This window comes from Xyrauchen texanus, chromosome 13 (genome assembly GCF_025860055.1).
Source record: "Xyrauchen texanus isolate HMW12.3.18 chromosome 13, RBS_HiC_50CHRs, whole genome shotgun sequence".
NCBI lineage: Eukaryota > Metazoa > Chordata > Actinopteri > Cypriniformes > Catostomidae > Xyrauchen > Xyrauchen texanus.
The window spans coordinates 12,842,190-12,859,457 of NC_068288.1; the positions used below are offsets into that span (position 1 = coordinate 12,842,190).

The following is a 17,268-nucleotide window of genomic DNA, read 5'->3' on the forward strand; positions in this document are numbered from 1 at the left end:
GTGTGACAGCATCATCACTCGGACGCTTCACTGTGTGTGTCACTCTGCTTGTGTTCTTGCTGTTCTAAACTAAAGTGTATCTGTTAGAAGTTACTGTCTTTATTTTTGAAATTACATGGAGTGTTGGTGGTGTAGTGGTCTAAGCACATAACTGGCAATCTGGTAATCAGAAGGATGCTTGTTCGAGCCCCACAGCCACCACCATTGTGTCCTTGAGCAAGGCACTTAACTCCAGGTTGCTCCGGGGGGGATTGTCCCTGTAATAAGTGCTCTGTAAGTTGCTTTGGATAAAAGCGTCTGCCAAATGCATAAATGTAAATGTACATGTTAGCCAGCAGGTGGTGGCAAAAGATCATTTTTGTGTGTAATATGAGCCAGTTGATGAAGTGAATCCGTTAGTCATTGCTCTGTGATTGCTCGTATTACTAATAGATTACCAAAACTAGGAAATAGTTTTAAACGGCTTTAAACTGAAAACTTCAGGATTAAGGCTCATCACAGCTGAGAGACACAACAGACTGATTTATTACAGAACTCATATGTTTACCTTTTATCTGAGTTTCCACATGGGATACATATGGTTTCAAATGGTGGAGGACATCGCTGTTTCTATAGTGAATGACACTTGTGCTCTGGCTACTGCGAAATAGAGGAATATCCCCGCTTGGACATCTATTTTCCACTGAGAAAGCTGACCTTCAGAAAGCTGACAGCATCTCTGATTGGGTGTGGCAACAGGTGATTGCACACACTCCATCTCTCTCTCTCTCTCACACACTCATCTATCCGTCTATCCTTGATTATCCAATGACTTGTTAGAAACAGCACAAGCCTTGATACCATTTCTGAAGTGATCTTTTTGAATTACTAATGAAGGCTTGGACGCATTTGAACCAGCAACGGCAGATTCTGATCCATCACGTAAGAAAGTATTTCCACGCACAAATGCGTTTTTATGACTGTACTCGGTTTTTCCTAATTTTGTAAAATGTTCTTGTTCATTGAACTGTTGTATATAAGCAATATCATACTCGCAATCGTGCTATATGACCCTAAATCAGCACTGATGTGATTACCTGCGGCACTCCTGTGGCCGAATCACAGCAGTGCTGATGTAGGGCCATATCGCACTCTTGCTCGTGTGATAAATATTTAATCTGTCCCACTTTACCAACAATGCCCGAATAGAGGGTCTCCAAAGGTTCTTTTATCCAGTAATATATATATATATATATATAATTTTTGCTTTCGGCTAAGGAGACATCCTAAGCTAAAATGCTTAAAAATATAATCTTATTTATTTAAATAATTACTGTTGCAAATGCTTCTCAAGTGACTACCTCATGAAGGTTTCTGAGTGTGCAGGGCAAGGTTGGGTAGTTTGAGAAGTTTGGATTTGTTTCCTGAACATTCTTGACAGAATTCTTCTACTTCCGTTTCATAGTTTTGGACTTCACTATTATTCTAAAATATAGGGGGAATAAATTAAGTCATAATAATTACAGATCCAACATCACATCTATCATTGAACTCATTTTCCAATCAGAAAAATATGATTGCAAAAATTTACAGTACATTTACATTTCACATTTAACACACAAAAAACTGCTTTTTTAATGGTGCTGGTGTCATTGCTTTATTTGCACACATCCACTGATTCCAGTTTGTTTTAAGAGACCAAAGTAGAAAAAAAGTTACATGTGCCACTAGTGTCTCTTCAAGTTTCAAGTGTTACGTGCAACCACAGACATTTACCAATGCAACTATAGTGATGAGAGAGCAATCCAGGTCACAAATTAAATAATACGGTTACACTAAAACAAGATAAAAGTTCAGAAGATTTCAGTGATATTGCAGGAGATGTTGGTTTGTTTAGACAATATGTACAGCACCACAATGGAAGGACAATGTAAAAAATAAGCGGCTCAATTTCATAGCAAAATATCTGTACATTAAAAAAAAGATTTGTTCTTTCATCCAATGAAATATCTTTAGTTTTTTTTAAAAACAGCAAACTCTTTTCCACAGCTCACAAATGTCACATGAGATAAAACCAGTGGGAGAGGAAATTTGTTTAAAATGAGATGTACGTGCAAAGTCATACTGGCTGTGAATGTTTAGTCATAAACATCGTTTCTCAACACTTCATGGGACGTTTCAGTCCACAGAGAGTCAATGTCCAAATCTCCTTTGTGCTCTTCATCCGTGTTTTTTTGTTTTAAGATGATCGAAGTTCAAAGGTTAAAAAATAAAATACAAATAAAAAAGTGCATTTTGTAAATGGTCCAAAGTCCCTCAGAAAAAGCTGCTCAGCTTGGAGTTTGGTAGTGATCAAAATGTCATAATTGGGCCAAACCAAGGCTATGTTCGCCATTTCTGTTCTTCCTGTATCTGTTCCGTCCTTGCATTTAATACATGATCTCTCATAGCTGAACAGTGTGCAACACAAAAGACAGCACCAAGATACATCACGCCACATCTTCCCACACAACGTCCATTTGTAGAGTCTACAACCAACAACAGGTCTAGAATTTGAGATCTTTTGAGCAGTTTAGTCCATCATAACCAGAGTGAACTGATCCCAGGCAGTGCCAGTTAATAAAGCAGAAATGTCCCCTAGATAATTTAATGACGATGTTTTGTGCTATTTGTGTTCTTGTTTCATTGATGGAATCGGCCCACCCCCTGTCCTCAATGCGAGACGTGCTTGATTAGCAGGTGGTGATCTCCATGTTGAGCAGCTGAAGGTGTTGTGATTCCAAGATCCTCCTCCCACTCCTCCTCAGGGCGTCGGCCCGTCGGAAGGGTTGACTGCGCAGGTCTGAAGACAAACAGGTACACAGTTAGACACTGAACACATCTACAGTCTGGTCCTGTTGGTATGGAAGGAAGATTGTACAAAACAGGCTGGTGTCTGGATGTTTGGTTAGTTTCACCCGAAAATAAAAAAAATACTCTCATCATTTACTCACTGTGGCAGGGCGGAGGGCGGGGCCGGGTAGTGATCCTACACACCCGGTCCCGTATTAGGCTAATCAAGCCTCCCGAGAGGGATAAAGGCCGACTGAAGAGGATCGTGCGGGAGAGAGAGATCGTTTACGGACATGTCCGTCATGTGTGTGTCTGTGTCTTCTGTTTTAAGTTTCTCATTAAAATATTATTTATATCGTCAAGCCGGTTCTCGCCGCCTCCTTTCCATTGATCTCTTTACACTGGTGCCGGAAACCCAGGAAGGAGGGAGGGATACGCCGTAGTAGAGTTCTCGCCACTACCGTCCACCCAAACGGAGCAACCGCGGACATCTGCCGGGGGACAAGGGCCCAGCCACCTGAAAGAGGACGATGGCCGCCGACCGCCTGGAGCGGGAGAACCGCTGCCAGGGGCGGGGGAGACCCCTTCTTTTCCCCGAGAACACAGCGGGGCGTTCCGTCCGGCAGGGGCTGGAGGTCTGCCTCTGATTCGCCCAGAGAGGCGCGGGTGTCATCTGATAGAGGGTGGAGGAGTGGCCGAGGAACAAGCTACGGCGTATCGGAGAACTGGCGAGTAAGAGTTTTTTTTTTTTATATAAATGATAATTGCATTTCAAACTAAAACAGAAGACACAAACACACACATGACGGACATGTCCGTAAACGATGTCTCTCTCCCACACGATCCTCTGCAGTCGACCTTTATCCCTCTCGGGAGGCTTGATTAGCCTAATACGGGACCGGGTGTGTAGGATCACTACCCTGCTCTACCCTCCGCCCTGCCACACTCACCCTCATGACTTCTGCAAAACACACATTAAGATTTTCTGATTTGTTTTTTTTAATTTATGTAGGTCCATTCAATGCAAATGTTGAAGTTCTAAAATCCACAAGAGAGCAACATAAAAGCACTCTAGATTAATACTCAAGTCCTTTTTTACTACAAATTCTCCTCGCTGTTCAGTCAAGCTCCACTTTCACATTCTCCTTCTGTTTTTGGTGATTCACATTCTTCATGCACATCGCCCCCTACTGGGGAGGGAAAATGTATGATTAAAAAAGACTTACACATTGATCTGTTTCTCACCCACATCTATTATATCATGTCTGAACACATGGATTTATCCACTGGGGTCATATGGATTACATTTATGCTTCCTTTATGTGGATTTTGGTGCTACAAAATGTTGGCACCCATTCACTTGCATTGTATGGACCTACAGAGCTGAGATATTCTTCTAAAAATCTTCATTTGTGTTCAGCAGAACAAAGAAAGTCATACACATCTGGGATGGCATGAAGGTGAGTAAATGATGAGATCATTTTCATTTTTTTGGGTGAACTGTCCCTTTAAGTCTAGATATTTATGATATGTTGAAGGGGGTTTCCAGGACACAAATTTGTGATGATCAATCACATACTTTCACTTTCATTTTATGGAAAAAGAGCCTAATACACTGCCTAACAGCCCCTTTTGTGTTCCATGTAAGGAAGAATGCTGTTCCAGTACATTTATATTTGGTTGACTATCTCTTTAAAACTGTAAAAGAACACCACAATGATTGGGAACTGTTCAAGAGTAGTCTGTTTTTATGTGCGAGTAGATGTCTAAGAAACCAGCCAATAAACAAAAACATTTTCCATTAGAAAAAGGACATTGGAAATACATTTAACTTAATACCATGCAGAATGGATGAAGTATTGAAAGGAAGGCATGCATTTTTATGCAGAGAATTCACACGTCTTCATACCATGTTGAAAGCCCTATATGCAAGTGAAGCGTAATAGATAATATAAGAGACAGATAAAGAAAAGGATGGAGGGAATGACTAGGGGGCGAGTGAAGAAGAGACGGACTTAAAAGGCACCTTTCTGAGGGGAGAGAATTTAGTTTAGTAATGGAAGTCTTCGGAGAGGGTGGGGTCACAGAAGAACCGCGAGCCACGTTTGGCTGATCGCGCTGTAAAGGGGACGGTCTTCAGCACTGCAGCAAAATAATAGCCAATCACATCACAGAAACACCAAAAAAGCTAGAAGCACTAGAGACAGCATAATATCAGACAGAAACTTCCAGCCTAAGACTAAAACAGCAAACTGTCTACTGCTGCTATTAAGAAAACAGCTAACACACTTAGCGAGATTGATTCATTTGTCCAAAGCAAAATCAAATGAATCTCTGTTGAGTTTTTGTTCAGAAGCGTTCTTACCCGTAATGATGTCCTCAATGGCTCCATCTTTGCCTTCGTAGACGTGGCGGCTGTCTTTGCCTTGCCTCTTCCTTAATTCAGATATCATCTCCTGCTGCTGCCGCTTACCCTTGTGAGATGGTGACTGGTGTTTGTGTGAGCAGGTTGGAAAGGAAAAAAACATGAATTGTGTAGGAAAGTTTTTAGGAACGATGCAAAAAGAAATTGAAAGTTATTAATTTTGAAGCAGTGTAAATGCTAGGGATCTCCAAAAAGTTGAAACAACAACAAAATACTAAGAGTAACATTTTCTATGAAGCCCATATTTATACGCATATTAAAAGGCATCATAAATCTAAACTCAGCCAAAAAAAAGAAACGTCCTTTTTCAGGACACTGCTATATTAAAGATAATTTTGTAAAAACCCAAATAACTTTACAGATCTTTATTGTGAAGGTTTAAACAATGTTTTCCATGCTTGTTCAATGAACCATAAACAATTAATGACCATGCACCTGTGGAACGGTCGTTAAGACGCTAACAGCTTACAGACGGCAATTAATGTCACAGTTATAAAAACTTCTAATGACTCTCTGAAAAACGAAAGAAAGATACTCAGGGTCCCTGCTCTTCTGCGTGAACGTGCCTTAGGCATACTGCATAGAGGCATGAGGACTGTAGATGTGGCCAGGGCAATAAACTGCAATATCCGTACTGTGAGACACCTGAGACCGCGCTACAGGGAGACAGGAAGGACAGCTGATCATCCTCGCAGCGGCAGACCACATATAACAACACCTGCACAGGATCAGGACAGGTACAGGATGGCATCAACAACTGCCCGAGTTACACCAGGAATGCACAATCCCTCCATCAGTACTCAGACTGTCCGCAATAGACTGAGAGAGGCTGGACTGAGGGCTTGTAGGACTGTTGTAAGGCAGGTCCTTACCAGACATCACCGGCAACATCGTCGCCTATTGGCACAAACCCACCTTCACTGGACCAGACAGGACTGGCAAAAAGTGCTCGTCACTGACAAGTTGTGGTTTTGTCTCTTCAGGGGTGATGGTCGGACTTGCGATTATCATCAAAGGAATGAGCGTTACTCCGAGGCTTGTACTCTGGAGCGGGATCAATTTGGAGGTGGAGGGTCCATCATGGGCTGGGGCGGTGTGTCACAACATCATTGGACTGAGCTTGTTGTCATTGCAGGCAATCTCAACGCTGTGCGTTACAGGGAAGACATCTTTCTCGCTCATGTGGTACCCTTCCTGCAGACTCATCCTGATATGACCCTCAAGCATGACAATGCCACCAGCCGTACTGCTCGTTCTGTGCGTGATTCCTACAAAACAGGAATGTCAGTGTTCTGCCATGGCCAGCGAAGAGCCCGGATCTCAATCCCAATGAGCACATCTGGGACCTGTTAGATCAGAGGGTGAGGGCTAGGGTTGCTGACAGTTACATTGGACCCCCCTTTGTTCAGGGAAACTTGTTTGTCTGGAGCCTAAGTCTTAGTTGTTGAATCTTTTTATGTTCATACAAATATTTACATGTTAAGATTGCTAAAAATAAAAGTTGAAAGTGAGAGGACGTTTCTTTTTTGCTGACTTTATTATAATGCATTTGTAATGTCCCATAATATGCATTATAATGTAATATGTTATAACTTCTCATAAATCATTCTAAAACATTATACTAACGTATTTCACAGTTTTACCACACGGACGATAATGCATTATAACATAACCAACATCAAAGTTATAATGTATTAGATGCACCTACTTATTCATGCGAATATCAAATCAGCCAATCATATGGCAGCAGTGCAATGTAAAAACAAATCATGCAGATGTGGGTCAGGAGATTCAGTTAATGTTCACATCAACCATCAGAATGGGGATTTTTTTTATCATCTCAGTGATTTTGACCATGGCATGATTGTTGGTGCCAGATGGGCTGGTTTGAGTATTTCTGTAACTGCTGATCTCCTGGGATTTTCACACACAACAGTATCAAGATTTTACTCAGAATGGTGCCAAAAACTCACTGAGAGCACATTTTCCTCCATTCTGATGGTTGATGTGAACTTCTGTCAAGTTTCTGTATGATTTTATACATTGCACTGCTGACACACAATTGGCTGATTAGATAATCGCATGAATAAGGAGGTGTAAAGGTGTACCTAATAAAGTGGTCAGTGAGTGTATATTTGTATAATATACTACCCCAATTCCAAAAAAGTTGGGTCAGTACACAAAATGCCAATAATAAAGTAATTTGTAAATTACATTTACCCTCTTCTATATTGAAAGCACAACAATAACGCCACACTTCCTCATGTTTTACCTAGTGAATATAATTGTTTATTCAAAATATACACTTTTCAAATAAAATGAGTGCAACACGCTCTAAAAAGTTGGGACAGTCGCGTTTTTGCCGCATATAACCATTTCTTCTAATAACACTTATCAAGACATAGAGACAATTTTGTTACGTTTTGTAAAGAGGAATTTCCCCCAGTAATCCTCTATGGAGGTCTAAAGGTTCGCAACAGCACAGGGCTTTCATTGCTGTACTTTGCACGTCATAATGCACCACACATTCTCAATTGGAGAAATGTCAGTTTTCAGCACACAACCCTGCATCAGTGTGAAGAGGCCCGAATGACATTGCTCCTACAAGACACCATCCCCTAACACTGTAGGGAATCAAAATCTGGCTGACGATTTGAATGTTTTACTGTAGATTTGAAGGGCCCTGTGTCTCACCCCACACCCACTCGGACCTTCACTTCACACAACACCAACACCTGCTGCTCAATCTGCACTTAAGGTCTGGGAAGAGATGTGCCGGGTCTTCTGGAAACAAAAGACAAGGAAATAACAGTGACCACATGGTGTTTCACCCACTTGTCTAAAATCCTGTGCTGACCAGCTGGACCCTATCTTCACACAGATCTTCAACAGATCACTGGAGCAATGTTAATTTCCCAGCTGCTTCAAACACTCCACAATCATTCCTGTCCCAAAGAACCCCAAAAATCACAGAACTTAATGACTACAGACTAGTCGCTCTGAAATCTGTGGTCATGAAGTAATTTGAGAGACCCACCTGAGGGACATCATTGGATCATTTCTAGATCCCCTTCAATTTGCTTATCGAGCAAACAGGTCTGTGGATGATGCAGTCAACATGGAATTGTATCACATCTGGACTGACCAGGGACATATGCAAGGATCCTTTTTGTGGAGTTTGGCTTTCATCCCAGCTATTCTCTGGACTAAATTACCCCCCGGGATGTGTGCTCTCCCCACTACTCTTCTCCCTGTATACCATGCGACTGCACCGCCAAGGACCCCTCTGTCAAGCTCCTGAAGTTTGCAGATGGCATCGGCCTCATCGAAGATGACAGTGAGTCTGCATACAGAAGAAAGTTTGAAAGGCTGGCTCACTGGTGCAGTCAAAACAACCTGGAGCACATACTCAAAACAGTGGAAATGATAGTAGAACACCCCACCATTCTAAACAGCACTGTGGCAGCAGTGGAGTCAATCAGGTTCCTGGGCACTACCATCTCACAGGACCTGAAGTGGGAGACCCACATTGACTCCATTGTTGAAAAGATCCAGCAGAGTTGAGGTAAAATCTTAACTTGCATCTGTGGATGCAGCAGCGAACAGTGAGTGATGAAATGTTACCAATTAATCCCAAGCCTATGTCATGATATCCATTAAAGATGCATGTCCATTTTTAATAAAGTGACATCTAAGAGATCGAAGACCACACGCATTCAGAAGTGATTTTCGGCCTTGCCCTTTACACATCGAGATTTTACTGGATTCCTTGAATCTTTAACTACATATATTGTGTACTGTAAAGGGTGAAATTCCCAAAATCCCTCCAATATGTCTTTGGGGAACATTGTTGTGGGGAATCTTTCTTGCTCGATTGGGAAGGCGGAAGCAGAAGCCGGGTGAACAATCCAACGCAAGTATACTCCTGTCCCTCCTGACTGGAACATAAGACAGCACTGTGAAGCACAGGTGGAAATCATTCACCACTCACCTCCCCTAGCCTGTTAGGCAACTCTTAGCAACTGTTGGGAAATTGGCAAGCCATCCTTGCTCTTGAAGGACTAGGCTTTTTTCAGGCACCTTATATACTATAACACCATTGCCTCACCTGTTTATCATCACCTTGTTATTCAGAATTCAATGAACCGGTTAAAAGATTTGATGTGTAGCTTGAGAGTTAATTAGCAGTTGCCCCAATGCTGCATTTACGGCAAACATCTACAATACTTCTTAAATGTTTCCTACAGTGCATTCTACCTGCTGATTGTCATGCTCTTCCATCATGGCCTCCTGCTCCAGAAGTTTCTCCATCAACAGCTGCTCCTGCCTCTTCTTCTGCTCATTCTCTTCATCCGCTTGCTGAGAATGAAATAGAGGAATTCGATCCGGGCAGTGTGTGAACCAGAGGGTGTTCCATAGTGCACTGGCAGTATAAAAGACTCACCCTATAGGACTTGATGAAGCGAACAAACACAGGGAAGAACATGGAGGGTGGCATGGTCTTGGCGCTCTCCCCGAAGAACTTTACAGCCTCGTCAAAGGCATCCTGTAATTACATGCAAGTCATATGACCAAACAGCCAAGTATTTTATTAAATCAGCTTAATCAATTACAATTCAGTTAGTACACTGTAAGAAGACTCAATGCTGATAATTCATGGATGGCTAGAGTTTGAACCAACAACCAGCTCAGATCTTTAACCACCACAACACAACACCTTATAAATGTTTCTTATTTACCTGTGCAATCCTAGCATCATCCAGGAGTTTCTTCAGCCTGGCCTCATTATGGTGGATGAAGTCTTTGAGTAGAGTATTGTGGCCATGCATGCTGTACTCTCTTCTGGTCAGATCCATTCCTCTCTGTAGCTCCTTCACATCCAGAAGAACATTCTCCAGAGAGACTGCAACATAGGATTAATGAGATCAACCTTTAAAAAACATATTCAAATGCATATTAATGGACAATAATCTGATAATGAAACCTAAAGGGATAGTTTACCCAAAACTGAAAATTCTATCCTACTTTACAACCCCAATTTTAAAGTATGCAAAACTTTGTACCTGTAGTTTGAGTTGCTAAACAGGTGAGGCAATCATGTTATATATATACCATTTCAAGAATGTAAACAAAATGAATTTGAACGGTCCAAACGTATTTCCGGATCCTTTCAACAGTCTCCTTTTCAAGGTAAGTCAGTCCACTCGGAGGCCGTTTTTGGAACGCTCTTGTGCAGTTTGGGTAGCTATTTTTTCTATGTAAATAATCATCATGACAGTGCAGCTCCTATTTACTTGAATGGAGAAAGCCAGAAATCTCCAAAATGGTTGGTCAAGATTACGATAAAATAACTTATTTCAAATAAGCTGTAAAAATGTATTGGTCCGAGGCGCATGTGGCACCGGCTTCACACGCGACGTGTGCTCCAATCCCCGGTGTCGCATCTATCTCGCGCCACTTCTGTTCCAAGCAGATTTACAAATCACTCCTTTTTGTTTTTATTTTCATTTTGCACACTGTCCCAACTGTTCTGGAACTGGTGTTGTACTACAGCTTATGTTTTTCTAAACCTGTATGACTTTCTTCTGTGGAACACAAAAGGAGATGCTAAGCAAAATGACTGCCTCAGTCACCAGACACTTATTATATTTTATTTACCATACAATGAAAAGTGAATTGAGACTAAGGCTGTCATCCTGCCTAACTTCTCCTTTACTGTTCCACAGAAAAGATAGCAAGCTATATGGTATTGCAGCAAAATGAGGGTCTCTTTTGTAGTGAACAATCTCATTAACATATCAATTAATAGGTGTAAAAAAAAAACCACTGTCCTGCTATAGGAACAGTTCACCCAAAAAGGAAAATTCTCTCCTCATTTACTCACCCTCATGATATCTCAGGTGTGTATGACTTACTTTCTTCACCAGAACGTATTTGAAGAAAAATAGAGAAATAGCTCAGCTCAGTAGGTCCTTAAAATGCAAGTGAATGGCGAACCCACTTTTGAAGCTCAGAAAATCACTGACAGTCAGGATAAATGTCATCAATACGACACCAGCGGTTAAATTAATGTCTTCTAAAGCAAAACGATTGCTTTTGGTGCGAATAAATATCAACATTTAAGTACCTTTTAGCTTTAATACATCACTTCCTGTAAGCTTCACAAGAGGGTGGAGTTCAAGCGGCCTCTCCTGTGATGTATTCATGTTGACATGATACAGACATAATCGCACGTTCTCTTCTCAGTTGAGACATCCAGGATAAGCACACAAACACAACAATGTGAGTAAAGAAACAGATAAATACAGATCTAAACCAAAACCAACAACGCTTCTGTACAGCGTTCCTCCTCCTCACTTGTAAGCAGTGCTGCTCTTCAATGTATGTCACACGGTCCAAGGTGATTGCAAAACACACGCAATACCACTGCTGACTGGAAGCTGACAGGATTTTACATTTTTTACACCAAAAGCGATCACGTGCTTTAAAAGACATTCAATTAACCACTGGAGTCATATGGATGATGTTTATTTTGACTGTCTGTGATCTTTGGAGCTTCAAACGTTTGATCACCATCCACTTGCATTTTAAGGACCTGCTGAGATATTTTTCTTCAAATGTGTTCTGGTGAAGAGAGTCATATACATCTGGGATATAGTAATATATATATATATATATATATATATATATATATATATATATATATATATATATATATATATATATATATATATTAGTATAGTAAATGAGGAGAGAATTTTCATTTTTGGGTGAACTATCCCTTTAATGTGAAGAAAAAAAGAAAGGGATGTAAATACAATATTTGAGTGCATTTACAAATAGAACTACCCTCTGTAATACATCCAGCAAATATCCAAAATATGTTTGGAAGGTATTGATGGAGCCTTAGAAGCATGCTTACCTGCAGCAGCTTTCTCAATATAGTGCAGCTCATTGTAGAAAACACTAACAACAGGATATTTCTCCTTCACAACATTGGCTATGTAGTGCAACAGTGTCTGCTTTCTGTCTGTGGACTTGGTCTCCAACAGCTGAAGGCATAACATTTATGATTTTATAAAATGAATAAACTGAATAAATGTATCAGGAAAAAAGGGTCTAAAAAGCAGCTTCACAGAGTTATGTAAAATAAGTTACCAGATCCAAGCTCTGAAGCTTGAATCCATAAACTGCTCCTCTCTTACTGCTGTTCATATAGTTCCCCAGGGCCAAAATGATCTAAGATGAGAGAAATCACAGGGAGGATCCGATTAATTACAAGACTAAGATGGCGAGAGACTCTCTGACATTCATGTTAGTGTCTTACCTCTAAGATTTTCTTCAACTTCTGAGATGATTTTATGGATACAGATGCTGCTATGATGGCATGAAGTTGCTGTGAAATAAAAATGTGAACAAAATAAATACACAAAAATAAGCAAACGCATTAAAGACATATAATTCATACATACACTGGCAGTCAAAAGTTTGGATTAATGTACAGATTTTGCTGTTTGGAAAGGAAGTTGGTACTTTAATTCACCAAATTGGCATTCAACTGATCACCATGTATAATCAGGACATTACTGATGTAAAATAACAGCACCATCACTATTTAAAAAAAGTCATTTTTGATCAAATCTGGACAGCAGCATCAGTCCAACACCTCATCCTTGAGAAATCATGATAAACTGATCATTTGATACTAGAAAATCACTTTCCATTATATCAAACACAATTGAAATCTATTTGGTTTGTTAAATGAAGCTTAACGTTATCTTTGTGTTTGTTTTTGAGTTGCCACAGTGTGCAACAGACTGACATGTCTTACGGTCAATATTAGGTCAAAAATGGCAAAATTCTCCAGAAACTCGTCAGTCAATCATTGATTTGAGGAATGAAGGCTGTAAAATGCTTGAAACTGCCAAAAAACTGCAGATTTCATCCAAAGGTGTAACTACAGTCTTCAAAGATAAAGCACAACTGTCTCTATCAAGGACAGAAAGAGATGTGGAAGACCAGATGTGCAACTAAACAAGAGGATAAGTACATCAGAGTTTCTAGTTTGAGAAATAGACGCCTCACATGTCCTCCGCTGACAGCTTCATTGAATTCTACCCGCTCAACACCAGTTTCATGTACAACAGTAAAGAGAAGACTCAGGAGGCCTTATGGGAAGAATTACAAAGAAAAAGACACTTTTGAAACAGAAAAACAAAAAGAAAAGATTCGAGTGGGCAAAGAAACACAGACATTGGACAACAGATAATTGGAAAAGAGTTTTACGGATCTTAACCCCATTGAGCTTTTGTGGGATCAGTTAGACAGTAAGGTGTGTGAGAAGTGCCCGACAAGACAGTCAAATCTATGGCAAGTGCTACAGGAAGTGTGGGGTGAAAGGTCACCGGAGTATCTAGACAAACTGACTGCTACAATGCCAAAGATCTGCAAAGCTGTCATCGCTGCACACAGAGGATTTTTTGATGAGGAATCTTTAAGAAATTCAGAATTTGTTTTCTACATGTAATAGTCATTTTTCAAGTTATTAATGTCCTGAATATACATCGTGATCAGTTGAATGCCACTTTGGTGAACAAAAGTACCAATTTCTTTCCATAAGAGCAAAATCTGTCCATTATTCCAAACCAGTGTTTGTCAAAATAATTAGATCATTATTCTAAAATCGATTAAGATATCCAGAGCAGTGTTATATTACTCAATGTCGCTATCTTTTTGTTCAACTATTCCTCAACTCCATAACACAACAATCTAACCGGTGTGAGCATCTGCAGGCTGTCACTGAAGTTGCCCATGAAGGCCGTGATGGTCATCCGCTGTGGCAGCCTCTCAATCTTGCTGAAGAGCATCATGAAGCGGTCTTCATCGGTGAGCCCGTCCATCGGCCGCCGTTCCCGCTCATACTGGCGGAGCATCTTTACTTCACCCTCAGTTGGTATGAAACGCATCAAACACTCCACAAAATCTACTGGCATCGTACGCAGGTCAAACCTGAGGGGGGGAGACAAAAACATTTAGACTAATTTCTTAATTTGGTTAATTAAAATATGGTTCTTTATTTTGTCGTATGTCGTAAAAAATTACTTTATATGTGATACAGTGTAATATACTGTTTATTTAATGTATTGCTGTAAACATCATCTCGGGGAGAATATGTTGTGGTTAACTGTACATCTTTATCTTAAGCCTAAAAGCAAAGTGGGCACTTACGTCTGGATTGCTTTGCATATCTCTTCCGGACTTTTCCCTGCCTTGCGGAGTGTGATGGCGAGGTTTTTTGCCCTGTTGGCTTCCAGCAGTGACATTTTATTAGGGCCCTTCTGAGGAGCCTTCTGCTTTTGCATCGTTAAGTCGACAGCGGGGCCCTGGGCTTTGGTCTTAAACATTTCTTCAAACTCATCCACGTTCAGATCCTACAAATCAAAAGTCCAATTTAAGTTCTAATCCACAGCACCTCTTGAAACACTGCTGGGTTTTTATCTTTCCAAACATGAATCACATTAAAATCAACATGAGATCAAATTCGACTCTATATACTTTCTAAATATCTCTTATTGTGTACGAATCATCAGTGCATATTATACCAAACAAAATCATGTTTGTACGCTGAAATCCCGTATAAGTTGACGGTCCTCAATTGAATTGAGTAATGGCATCTCCAAAACGTTCTCATGATTTACTACAGATGCGTATTACTTTCTTCTTCAGAACACAAATTAAGATTTCTTTGAAGAATATTTTAACTGGACCGGGTCTAGAGCTCCCTTTCTAGTGAGATCAGTCCGCGGGCTGATGATATCCAAATAATTAGGCACAAACCTTCTATAGTAGCCAGCCAGTCCCAGGCACTCTCACCTCCGTTTTGGCCTTGGGTAGGTCACAATCGCTGCGGTCTTATCATTTTGCAGTGCGCACCTGCCCCTGACCCAAATGGAAACCCAGATACCGTAACTCCACCCATCCAATTGTGCACTTCTTGGGGTTTTCCGTGAATCCCGCCCATCGCAGCGACCTCAGAACAGCCCTCGGAGGTTGCATGTGCCACTCCCAATCATTACTGAATATAATGATATCATCCAGATAGGCAGAGGCATAAGCAGAATGTGGTCTGACTACTAGATAAGGCGCTGAAATGTAGCCAGCGCCCAAACAAACTGAATAAAAGTGTCACGAATTGGTGTAAAAGAAAAAAGGTGTGGAGAAGGACTTTTTTCATGGGACATTGGCGTTAAGGGGATCTGCCAAAACTCCTTTTGTCAAATCCAGTGTCGAGTAAAAGTGAGCTGTCACTACTTGACCAATAAAAGTAGGGAATCTCAATGTAGTAGGCAAATTCTGTAAAGAGGCTGAAAAATGCCCAAATGCCCAGTTCAGCAGAAGAAAGAAAGTCATACACATCTGGGATGACATGAGGGTGAACAAACGCCACCAACTTGCAGCAGGAAGTATGGCACTTTTAACAGACTTTGAAATAGCCCTCTTGTGTTCACATGAAGTGCTTCAAAATTCTTTAGAAGAATGTCAAGACACTGTTGATAAAGGAATATTTGATCATTTAAATACTCTTAAATTCTATTGCCATGGCAACATATTAATTGCTATTATTCCATTCTTCCTATATTTGGGTGTTTTTGAGGCACTTGGCATGCTTAAAAGTTCATGAAATTTTGCACACCTGTCGCTGCAGGTCGCCAGTGGCTGGCGGTGAAGTCGCTAGTGGGCGTTCCCACTACTGGTTGCCTATTAACGTTTATAAATGACATTCACGGATGTCATTACATTGCTGTTGATAGCAAATCGCTTTACTTTCCGCTAAAAACAAGAGAGAGAGAAAGATCACGTGAGCACTCCCGTCTTCTCTCCTATTGGCTGTCGCTTCCGTAAGTCGCTCTTCATTTGAATAAAGTTGAACTTGTCTCAACTTTGTCGTGTCGCTGGACACGCCCACATCTAGTCGCCAACAGTTGCGACAGCTCGTGTCACCGGAAGTCGCTGTGCTCTCATTGAAAATGAATGGGATGGTGTCGGTCTCGCGCGATGTCACTGGCAGTGTGTACGCAGCTTAATGGTGTCATTTTTTTCAGTAATGACAACATTAGGGTTTACATTGTCTCTGTAATCTTTTTTGGCTGATGTCACGAATCCCTTTCACTTTTAACCCATCCCATTTGCCTTTGCTTATACCATCTTAGAGCCAGCAATTAAAGAATGTACTTCTAAAAATGTACAGTTGAAACAAAATGGAGCAATAAATAAATGAAAAACAACATCTGACATCTTCCTCATACGTAGCAGTAAATGAAACAGGAACGTGATCATGAAGACGACGATCATGGCGGTGTAATACATGCAGAAGTGTCATGGATCACATATTTCACACTATGTTCTCCGCTGTAGACAATTACCTCCAGGATCCTCTCATCATCAATTTCATTGAAGACAGTGCCGTTGATCTGATTGGGCTTCAGCGCCACCCAATTGAACACTGGCATGCGGAACTTGGTTTTGATTGGCTTTTTAATTTTCACGGCTGCAAAAGTAAGAAAAGAGGCCTGTGACTACCAAAACATTTACACGACTAATAATACAGGAACACTGGATAAGGTGTTAATCATGACTAGATCATGACAGAAAGTAAATAATAGGTCATGACAAATATCAGGAAACCTACAGAAGAGCTTGATTGGTCCATCTTTGAGGGCAGTAGAGAAAGGGAGAAGATAAAACAAATGTTTAGAGTGTTAAACAATATTGATAGGGTTATAAAAGCACAAAAGTTAAGAGAGAGAGAAAAGGCAGAAAATGCTTCTAAGCACTATGTATTGATCAACATTTCGCTGAAGAGTGGAAATAATTATTGGGTCAGAAAAAAGAAAGAAAAAGTCATACAAATTCATAATGGCCACATAGACGCGCTAAACTCCATTCTGTGCACACAGCGTTTGGTTATTTACGGAAATAACAACCACATTCTACAACCAAATTAACACCTGAAAAATTCAGGTAGCGCTAAT

The 17,268-nt window shown here is 40.7% G+C and overlaps 1 protein-coding gene across 4 annotated transcripts in view; it reads right to left on the bottom strand.

The window, feature by feature from the left end:
* Window positions 1-1,628: 1,628 nt before the first annotated feature.
* The window catches only part of LOC127654015 (formin-like protein 2), a 44,975-nt gene continuing 29,335 nt past the window's right edge, over window positions 1,629-17,268 (bottom strand). The window contains exons 16-28 of one of the 4 annotated variants that reach the window (XM_052140933.1): window positions 16,926-16,946; window positions 16,660-16,784; window positions 14,465-14,667; window positions 14,011-14,245; window positions 12,564-12,632; window positions 12,395-12,475; window positions 12,159-12,288; window positions 9,976-10,139; window positions 9,681-9,782; window positions 9,494-9,595; window positions 5,177-5,300; window positions 4,838-4,953; window positions 1,629-2,821 (exon numbers count right to left, since the gene is read on the bottom strand). In XM_052140933.1, the coding sequence (XP_051996893.1) occupies window positions 4,862-4,953; window positions 5,177-5,300; window positions 9,494-9,595; window positions 9,681-9,782; window positions 9,976-10,139; window positions 12,159-12,288; window positions 12,395-12,475; window positions 12,564-12,632; window positions 14,011-14,245; window positions 14,465-14,667; window positions 16,660-16,784; window positions 16,926-16,946 (1,448 nt within the window). In that variant the 3' untranslated portion in view covers window positions 1,629-2,821; window positions 4,838-4,861. The remainder of the gene's footprint in view (window positions 2,822-4,837; window positions 4,954-5,176; window positions 5,301-9,493; window positions 9,596-9,680; window positions 9,783-9,975; window positions 10,140-12,158; window positions 12,289-12,394; window positions 12,476-12,563; window positions 12,633-14,010; window positions 14,246-14,464; window positions 14,668-16,659; window positions 16,785-16,925; window positions 16,947-17,268) is intronic. The other 3 variants (XM_052140935.1, XM_052140931.1, XM_052140934.1) reach the window with 3 other exon arrangements.